This window comes from Opisthorchis viverrini (genome assembly GCF_000715545.1).
Source record: "Opisthorchis viverrini unplaced genomic scaffold opera_v5_236, whole genome shotgun sequence".
In the NCBI taxonomy this organism is placed as follows: domain Eukaryota; kingdom Metazoa; phylum Platyhelminthes; class Trematoda; order Opisthorchiida; family Opisthorchiidae; genus Opisthorchis; species Opisthorchis viverrini.
Genome location: NW_008751896.1, coordinates 726,453 through 737,118, shown reverse-complemented (window position 1 = coordinate 737,118; position 10,666 = coordinate 726,453). Strand labels below are relative to the sequence as shown.

At 42.8% G+C, this 10,666-nt stretch overlaps 1 protein-coding gene across 1 annotated transcript; it reads left to right on the top strand.

The window, feature by feature from the left end:
• Positions 1 to 6,853: 6,853 nt before the first annotated feature.
• Positions 6,854 to 10,129, top strand: T265_08832 (hypothetical protein; the record flags this gene model as incomplete). The annotated part of the gene is made up of 2 exons (XM_009174744.1): positions 6,854 to 7,087; positions 10,031 to 10,129. The coding sequence occupies 2 exons, from the start codon at positions 6,854 to 6,856 to the stop codon at positions 10,127 to 10,129; spliced, it is 333 nt and encodes a 110-aa protein (XP_009173008.1).
• Positions 10,130 to 10,666: the final 537 nt, after the last annotated feature.

Genomic DNA, 10,666 nt, shown 5'->3' with positions numbered 1-10,666 from the left:
ACGATCGATGTCTATCGGTGTTCACTAAGTGCTCATCAGACAGCCGGAATCAATGTCAGAGAGTGCTTTTTAAATAGGACGGGACCGTTGTAACTTTTGCAATCGCCTGTCACAATAAAGCTGTTGCGTTCCTTGTCGGTGAGTTCCATTTATGGCACCAGGCACTGAAGTGGGAACAGCAGTCAGCTATAACAGATTGGCGACTCAGTAAGATAAAACACATTCCGACTGATTTAATCGTTAGCAAGCATGTTATGTGGTGTGGTAGAAGTTTTCATCTAATTCCGCTCATCTAGTTTGAGGTAAAAAAAATCCGTTCCCACAGAATGCTCATCTTCATATTTTGAACCATCACCATGTCGTACGTCAAATGCTTCATGTTTTTATCGCATATCACTATGCCGCTCGTTAGTCACAACTAACCGCAGAGAACAGGGTCTCTGTTATTCATCTGCTACAAACGTCCTTCTCACACCGTTATATTCGTTTCTACTCAAGATCGTTGCGTATATTTTCCACTCTACACTTCTGCAAATCTACCCTCCATGTGAATGAGACATTGCTGGACTTTCTTGGTACTACGTAGGTGTAGACTAGTAAAACGCAAGTACACATAAATATTTTAAAAAAATATCACAAAAGTATGCAGTGCGTGTAATATATCTGCATTTACCAGTATACACTCGTATATGTTTTTAAATACTAGTATATGGGTCAATCGCGATAAAATGTACATTGTACATTTACTTTTTACACCACATTTTTTTGAAATATTCCCACGGCGCTTCTGCATTAAAAGCCGTGTCCTTGGCTCCATGAGACTGTTTATGTCAACAGGAGTAGATTTCACTCCAATCGCTTGAATAACACGAAATATTTATTAAAGCCTCAAAGACAAATTAACCCGGCTGACAGGATGTCTTCGAGTGCTGTAAAGGGGGATTCACTCATTTTGTGACTTGCCGCTCCGACAAACGGCTTCAGGGTAGGCTCAGCTGACATCAGAATAGGGGATCCTCATAGTCAGGACCAAAGGGGATTTTGTGGCTTTCAAAACATGTTCAAATTTTGAAGCCCACAGTCGATTTCCAGTGGAACTCACTTGCCTGGAGCAACAAATATGTGCCGGACAGATAATTCCCAACAAGTATCCCTTGTAATTGTGTAAAAAATGGTCCTCTGTGGTGTCACACTCAGTGACAATGTACTTTTATCAACAGCACCAACAACCATGCAGTGAAATCCTGGTGGTTCGATTCGTCTGAAAGCATATTGACTACGACTGGTTGAGTAGTTCAGCACAACCCAAATATGGGTCGATGAAGCCGTTCACATCAATACTAAACAAGTGATGTCCCAAATTAGTTTCTAGATTTACGGGATAAAGAATTTTCGAGTATATAAATTTCCAGCTAAAATTTCATTCACAACACATGTTCTCTTTTGCTCCAGTAAGTACTACTCCTAAAGACAGCGTTCTTAAACCATGATCACAACACCGGTCGGATAAGATACTACTCCTTAATTCAGACCTTGCAGAGGATTTCATTATTTTATGACATGGAGGAAACTATGCTCTGTACCTCCTATTAGCTGTAACAGATACTGAACGTAACCTCCGCTGACACGAGGTCAGAGAAAACCACTGACCACATATAGCTACTTTCCCTCTAAGTGATATAATTTTGGTTTTGCTGACTGGTTTTTTCTCAGATCCCCCGCATATTTGAGTATTCTATGCTTCTCTGCAAACCGTAAAAGCCATCATTTCATTTTGCGGTTCCTGTTTCCACTTTATAGATCCTGATGCCGATGGAACACATGTCGACCAGGTACAGACACTGAAATTTTATGACCAACTATTGGCTTCAGTGTGCGCATTATGGATCAACACCGCCCGAAGACTCTGCGAGTCATCGGAGCTACTGTCAGATGGCCAGAGGATTAGCTAATTGTGAGAGTCGAAGCGTATTTAACTCCAAGTAACTTGCGTTACCGTCATCCCAAAACCTCCTTATAATTCTCCGTCGACAATATTCCTCTCTGGGTATGCTGCAATACCGGTGATTTCATCCACAACCAGGTCGCTTTAGTCGCGTGCTAAATGCACTTTATTGCCTCTGTCGAAGGAAGTGCTAGAGCTGCAATTTAAAACCACCCTGATACGTTCAATATGACTATATTTCTGGTAATTCTAGCCTAGATCACCTGGTTGGTCAATCCTTAAAGCCCAACCATGCTGTGTTGAACCACTAGGTGAAAATTTACGTGTTTCCAAGAGGAGTGCAAGGTGTGAAACGCTGATTTTTGCAAAACGGTGAAACGGATGTACACTGAGTCTCAACAAAATTTTGGTGCAATGTTTAGGATTTCGGTGTTTTGCGGATTTTCCCTCAGAACGCACAAGGTCTAGCAACTCCTTTTGCAATTTCGTTACAGATCCTCTCTTCGTTACAATACCGCGGAGTGAATAAAAAAACAATAGCGTAGGAAGCCGTTGCTTAAAGCGATGGCCCAAAAGCATTCCGATTCGCCCAGTTAATACAAAGCAGAGCATACTATCTTGGACCGAGGGTATGCAAATAACTTCTAGTGGTATGCGTGTATAAAGGTAACCTAAAATGTTAGGATTAGTGAACATGAATACATTAACTGAGCTATCTGGACTGCGATCTTATCAGAATTCTTCACTACCATTGAAAGTTTGAGCTGTTTTAATGAAGCAGAATGTCAAGAGAAGTAGATGACTCGGCGTATCGATAGTATGCTGCCTAAAGATGTGTATTTCGTTCGTGTTCCAGAACAGAACAAAGTCAAATGGTGTAAAAAAAATCTCGCTCTCACTACAGTGCACTTGGATCTCTGATCGATTGCACCTAGAATCATAAAGCGAAGAAAACAATGAGTACATGTGATCCAAAAACAGAACTATGGACTAGTTTTGAACTTTCAACAAAATATATGGCTATTTAATGTAAAACTTGTTATCTATTTGATGATAAGACTCTGAGCCTAAGCGAAAGGAATATTACTGATTGTCTATAAATACTGTCCTTTTACCTTTGATATGAGTAGTACGGAAAGATTGGTCCTCACCAGCAGGCGGACCACAAGAGTCGTTCTCTGTTATGAGCTCATCATATGGGCCAGTGTCCGGGGGTGACGAAAACCAATCTTCGAAGTGATTATCAGTTTGCTCAGATGAGAACTTTGTAGCTCATAAAATTTGTGAAATCGCTGGAACTGAAGACTCGATGGAGTCCCCCGTGGTATAATGATTTTCTTCTAGGTAGAGTGTGAAGCCCACGGAATGCCTCAATATTTCGTCGCACACCTATTCGGTAAATTTGCTTTTGTTTTTGTCTGCTATCCTAAATCCATCGGTAGCGGGATCTCCAGCAGTCTCCACGTTATGCGGATGGATACCAACACGCTGCGGATAATGAGAGGCACCGTCCAATCTTAAGTTCCAGCAGGTTCATCACGCTTGTGAGCTCAAGGAATGCCCTTGTTGTAAAATTCGAGTCAATTAAAGTGGACAATTAAGGAAACGGGACAGATTTTAAGTGCACGGTATAGGTAACTGGTAGTGAGTTGTGGAGAAAAGATTTGTTATGAAGAAGCTGTACACTTCATTCGTTCAGTTTGGCGAATTTTTTAGGTGACAGACTTGTGGATGAGACTAAATTATTACCTACATCTCGAACGCTTGCAGAGTAATTAGACAGGAGAATGAAAGTGTACGAAACAAGAAAGATAGAATAGGATACAAGTGTAACTAATAGACATCGCTACATTACGTTTAACTTCTTTTCATTCTTCGAACTTCGTGGTGCGGACAAAACGCCATAATAGTCAGCAGCTAACTTCAATACAGATAGTTACCTACGAGGATTCTTGGAAAGGTCCTGAAGAATTTGGTTTTTGTTTATTCAGAACTTTCATTTCAGCGCAATCGCTAGTTATTGTCAAGAGTGCTGGAACGAAGGCAAAGCACCAGCATATTCGTCCAATATCATAGACTATCAAGACAGTAGCTGTCTGTAAGGTTGTGCTGAAGTACCACGGATCGAAACTACAAGGCAATCTTTTGTAATGAAAAAGTGGAATTGTGTCCAGTCGCCCTGGCCTTGCTAAAGCCGGACCCCAGTCGCGTCCACAGACTTGTTACTTTTTCTCAGATTGCTTACAAATGTGGTGGCATTTGCTCGCTGCAATAACGTCACTGACTTGGGTGCTTGTTAACCTAAAGTTCTATTAGCTTATCCTATCCCTACTTTTGAATACTGCTTCCTGTGCGAAATTTTCCGAGCCCCACGTTTCTATCACTCACGGTGATCTAACACAATTTCTTGGTCACTTATATCTTGTTTGATGAGTTCCAACAAACCATTATTATGACGCATTTAATTGTCTATGGAGGGTTTCCGGCTCACTCAAACGAAATATCGAAACGGCGACGCTCCGTGTCATTGACCCGCATTCATAGGTTGACTCACTTCAGAGAGTTTATCAAGTAAACAGCCTGTACCTTGGTCCACATATTTGTGCACCTTTGACTTGGTCTGACCCAGTCGATAACTTGGTCTTGGATACTTAGCAGCACAATTCGTCAGGAAACGTCTTCATGAGTTGACGGGGCTACGCAGTTGGGTTTTAAGAGATTTCGTCCTACAGGAGAATCCAGTCCATGGTGAATGACGAAGAAGCAATGTACAAACATTTCATCCCAATTGAGACTTATCAGCAGTTCTTAGTCGGATTTCTTGGGTTCCCGGTAATCGTTGTGAGTTTGTTGTTATACGCACTTAATGGCTGTTAGCAGTGTTCAGCTATGTTAAAAACGCCACTTCCAAAAGTTCCAGATGGTAAGGACTGACGTAGCAAGCTCATTTAAAAAAACACTTCCAAAAGTTCCAGATGGTAAGGACTGACGACCAATCTGAAGGTCCATCTTGTCGCACCAACACGTGTGAATCATAGCTACTCAAGTGTCAAATTAGTGGACTAACCGTCTTATAAACATGAAAATATTCGCCCCACTCTCAAGAGATACTGGGATGCACTCAGAAGCAAATGGAAATAATTAGGCCCACTGAGGAGCAAGCAATACGGTTCCCAGTAGTTAACCTCTCACGAGCAGACATTCCAGTAGAGGAAATTTTTCGAAAGCTCCGAGACTGACTGGATGACAGAGGAGTACCATGCTCTTCTCCTGCATCATGCGGCCTACCTGACTAGTGCTGGCACCATATGAAGATACTATCCTAGAGTCGATATATTTTGCTGTACTGGAACGTGCAACCTTGAGCTTTTGGATGGAACAATCGAAAGAATCACCAAGCCGTTGTGACACACGTTAACAGGTCCATACGGACTGCCTTCATCCGCGCACCAACTATCATTTTTGTGACGCGGTTTTGTTTGTCACTCCATGAAGTGGACACGGAGGTTCATGTTATGGGCGAAAAACTATCATCTTGGGGCGCGCGTTTTGTCTCCGTCTGGATTACTCCCAGGACCAACGTAAAACACAGGATTCAACGGAATGTTTGTGATAAACACTAAGTAGAGAGCAGACTTTCTGCCGGGTACAAGAACACAAACTTGTTATAAAGAGGCTCGATTAGTTTACATTAGTCCCTGTGCACGAGGATCAGCGTGGGCACTAAACTGACTGCAGGAATGTCCAAATACTAGCCAGTCTGAAGCCACCGAAACAGCCACAAACAAACATTGTGAAATCGACCCGATCCATCAACCACCAACGACAAAAGAACACCACGACCACAAGCCTCGAAAGTGCACGAGACACCGGATGGACCGTGTAGAGCATGAGCAGGTGGATTCAAATCCAAAAGAATGACCAAGCCTATGGAAAGGGCTAATCAGCCAAGAAATCAAAGAATAAAATTGAACAGTTGAACATCTGAATAGCTTGTCATACACGAAGAACTCTCCTATCACAAGGAAAATTTTCCATAGTAAACAAAAAGGGCAACCAACTCAGCATTGGAAAATCAGAGAGCAACGCAACCGAAGTTCAGAAGAGACCAATCGGACCTAAAAAAAAAAAAACCAGTAGAAACGGAAACCACTGCAAGTGTAAAGGCACAAGCAGTTAGCACGTAAATTAGACACGATCTCTCTTCAATTCACGTCTTGCATCATCCACACAAGACAGTAGGATCAAATTCCATCCATGACAGCGCGAAGAGCAAAGTTTCAGCCACCCAGTAAATGGAAGCACTATGCAGCAACAGTGAAAAGTGCGGTGAAGGCGGCATAAAAGTTATGGTTTCAAAATGCTCCGATGAACGCGATGACTCTGGTCACATGACTGAAGTCCAACATATCTCACGGACTCAAATTCGAGAACTCGTACAGCCACTCTTGTGGACATCATTTTTTGCATCAAGTACAAAACTGAATGTACCTTATAAAAAGTGGCCAAACTGCTGTCTTTACCTATCCCCAAAGTTATCGCACTAACGAAATTTCCAATGGGATAAAATCAAGATAGGTTAGGAACACGGTTAAGAAGGCACCGTTTAACCCCGAATAGTAACGTTTACGGTGATAAACGGTTGTTTACAAGGGTAACCTGGAAGAAAGGCAATTAAAAAAGCCAGTTCACGCCGATTTGGTATGGTTCGAGAGCCGCTACCAACTGAAACAACCGAATAAAGGAACTTCCGGTGTGGACGTTTCACGGTGGAACTCCGTAACATTGCTTGAATAACGTTAAATTTTCAGCAAACTACTCTGCAACCTACAGAAAGCGCTTCCGTTGGTAAGAGGCCAACAAATCTGCAAAACCATCGAAGTAAATTATTTACCACCTATCTATTGAATGGATCAAGGCATAGTTAGAACCTACAAATCCTCGTGCATAACCAGCTTGATGCATAGTATTTTCCCACTGATTAAACAGGTGAAATCCTTTCGGATCTTTTCACACCGTAATTGGCGTTCCAATGAACCACGAAGTGCCACAAGTTCCTCCAACGAAGCTAGCTGTCTTTGTCAGTTTGGCTTATGTGCACCTGTCGAAAAACGGGATAACTATGTGCGAGGCATATCACTTGTACACCCCAGAACCGCCGACGCATTTTTACTGACCTGGATGGAGCAGGCAGGCACATCAAAGTAAAAGCTGGTTACAGGGGAGATTACCGTTGGTAGAGGATTTGTTTAGCCGACATCGACACACTTAGATATGATGCGACTGATGAGGAATATCGCCGCTTGTCACCATGAGGTGTGCCGCATGTGCGGCGTTTCTGTTCTGACGTGATGAGTTTTTACAGCATTTGGTAAACTCAAGTAAACCACAGCAGCATGCATCATTGCGCTTTATACTGTGATGTTGTCCGTGTTTTTTTCCTGAATGAATACAGAGTGATGAGGAAATTCGCAAGCTTGAACTGCATCTTCGAGGATGGTCACTCATTTGCCCGAAGACAGTCATAGTTGACGGTGGACACCGTTGGTTTCCTCGATTAACTAGCCTTGCGAGAGAATTCGGCTTCTCTGACTGTTCTACACGAGTACGTTCTTAATGCAGACAGACAGATGCTCCCCCAGCATTTTCAGGATAGTAATCAAGCCTTAAAAATTGTTTTGGTGTCATAGTCCCTTGACTGGGCCTGCAGATTTTCCTCAGGACTCGCCTGGAAATTATACAAGGCACCGCATGTAAACTAACCAAATGGTAAGTATGCCAGCACTTCCCGGTTGGATTGTCTACCTTAATTTGATCTGCCACTGTGCTGGGCTCGAATTAGGTGCAGTTCACACGGGATAGTGTCTATCCCATCTGAAGCCTTTTTACCCTCTGCAGTGTTCATACTCATTTTGACGTTCTTCGAAGATGATAGCACCTTTGCTTCGCTGACTCGCGCTAACACTGAACCCCCAACTCTCCCCCTTTTCCACTCCCTAGAAGGGCTTCCTTCATTTTTGAAAATAAGTTGGCCGAGAGTGTTTACTACCATTAAATTGATGATGGCTAGGTAAGAATGGCCCTGCTTATTCGATGGTTTCATCGACGGAACAAAATTTGAAAGCACCGTTTGTATTTAGGAAAGACTGTTTCTTACCTCTTCTTTCTTGTTATGTTGACGAAATGCCCACCCCTGACATTTAATGCGGTTGAAATATGCTTAGAATGCTGTCTGTGTAAACAACGCCACTAATGCTTAAATTGATCCACAGGCCATACTTAATGTTCGGATGGACCATTCCCTGAAACGTTCAGTCACCGATTTAAAAAGTCAAAACGTGGGTTCGCCCCTCGTTCAAATGCTATAGAGGCGATCACGGTAACCTACCTCTTCCCACAGCTAATGAGGCCTCCAGTCCGAGATCCAAAATGGCGAAGTGCTTCAGAATGACCAAATCAAGCGACCTCGGATGGTCCCGGCATACAAAATTCACCTTCACCAAAGTTCGACAACTAATATTTGATGTTCTCAGGTTCAGAATGTATTATTTAGTCAGAGCTAAATTTTTACACTCCACTGTACGTGTTTTTCGAGCTGAATTTGCTGTTCACCTGTTGCATTACTCGGAATACTTGATGAAGGCTACTGCCCATTAAGACGGAAGCCTATCTTCAGACTGATCATCATCAGGAAGACACTAAAAACTATTGGTGCTTGATTGCTATATAGTACCGTTGTGTGAACGTCCCATGTGGACCAAGACGCTGCGACGGGGCCCACATATTCCGACTATGGTCCGAACTCACATCTAATTTGGATGGATGATGTCTGTCGGACCTCCATCCACTGACCAAACTAATAGCGGACACTCTGTACGCCGTATGATCGTTTTGCATTTATTGACGAATATAAACTTTCGCGTGTCAACACAGTCCGGTCCAATAATCAAACCATATCAATTGTGCAGTCAAGAAGCATAGGGTTGCCTTGTATAAATTTATAGAACCACTTCGAATGTCCAGCAGCACGCACAACCTTTCCAGTGAGGGCTGTTCCGAATTACAACAGAGCCAAAATTCGAACTCACGTTTGCTAGCTACATGACAATACTCAGTTGAAAGAACATCTGATCGCGGGCTGAGGCCAATCTTGCGATTCCGATATACTGCTCTTACCCAACCGTTTTTTATGCTGAGCAAATAACTTCCCTGTTTTAACGACCAAAATGAAGCTAGACAAGTCATATATGCTATTCACTTCAACGTACGAGCACTCTGCAGCCAGCACTACTCACAACCGACGATCGGTACAGTGAAAGACGACCTTTGTTTCATCAACGGAGTATGAAAACGGTAACACAAGGCCAGCAATACGAGCGTTCTCAAACGATTTCGGAATATCTAGCTGCTCGGCCATAAGGCATAAAATTCTCCTAAATCACTGTAGGTCTGCGCGGTACATACTCAAACCACTGTAGATATCGTTTAACAATTTCGGAAATCGAAGCATTTCTTGACAACGTCAACTGGCGTAGCCACTAGATACTCCATGAAACAATTTGTCCGAGACACCAAAGATGAAACACTTCGAGCTTAAGGAATCAGGCTTGCACCATACTCAGTCGCAGTGTCTAAACGGCATCATTACGAGACATCTCTGAGGCCAGGACACTCTGTTACAGCAGACAGCTATTCACACGTAAACAATACACAGGGTCCCGATGCATGGTGCTAGTGACTCTTCCGTTTCCGGGCAAAAAGAGCGACTCACGAAGTACCTCCATACTGACAAAGTTGCCCTACCGTTTAGCAAGTTACAACACAAAGCTTGTTTACTTGACCGGAATTCTTAAATTGTCCAGTACGCAAGTGATAAGCATAAACCATTAAAACTGAAGGTTGTTAGTAGACAGGGAAGGAAACGGAGTATAAATGATCACAGCGCAGTGTTGCAGACAGATGATGATAAAGGTGTCTTTTGTCACACGCATTATGACTTGATTTTAGAAGGCGATTTCAGACACCCGCAGCTATTTGCCGGTTGACCTTTTGTAGAAGTTTGCGATCCAAATTTCGCTGACGTAGACGGATAATCGCGTAGGTGATCGAACCAAGAAGGACGAGAGCAGCCAAAAAGATGAAAAAACGTCTAAAAGCGTCAAAGTTTCTGGGAAGTTCTGGTGAAGGACATCCCAGATCTGTATTCTGTGAAGAAAAGATAAAGTATATAAAACCGGATGAGCTGTGACATTCACGTACTTTGAGCTAATGCCAAATTGGGAAATGATGCAGTCCATAGGTTAAATCACGAACTCGTACAGCTTTCTGGAACGACTTTAGAAAAAAACTATAGAAGGCATCAGGAGTGTACACGAATCTCCTTTTTCGACGCAGCGACTGGAAGCAGGAAAAGGACCACAGACTGTAGCATTCGAGAAGACTAAGATTAACAAAAATGAAATATGTGCACCAAAACGGTACATTTATGCTGTTACAACAAACCATTAATAACTTCACAGTGTGGGACAGGCTACGTCATCGTTTCAGACGGTACGAGTGCATTATCCCAAGTATCGATTTTTTCTCTAGGGAGACCCTCCTACGGTAAAAACATCGGAGACCGTTCGAGAAAAATTAGTTTGTCCAAATAGTGTATACATTAGAATTTGCGGCCACGTAAGTAAGCCAAACAAGGTCTGCAAGATCCAGTTGTTCAACAGC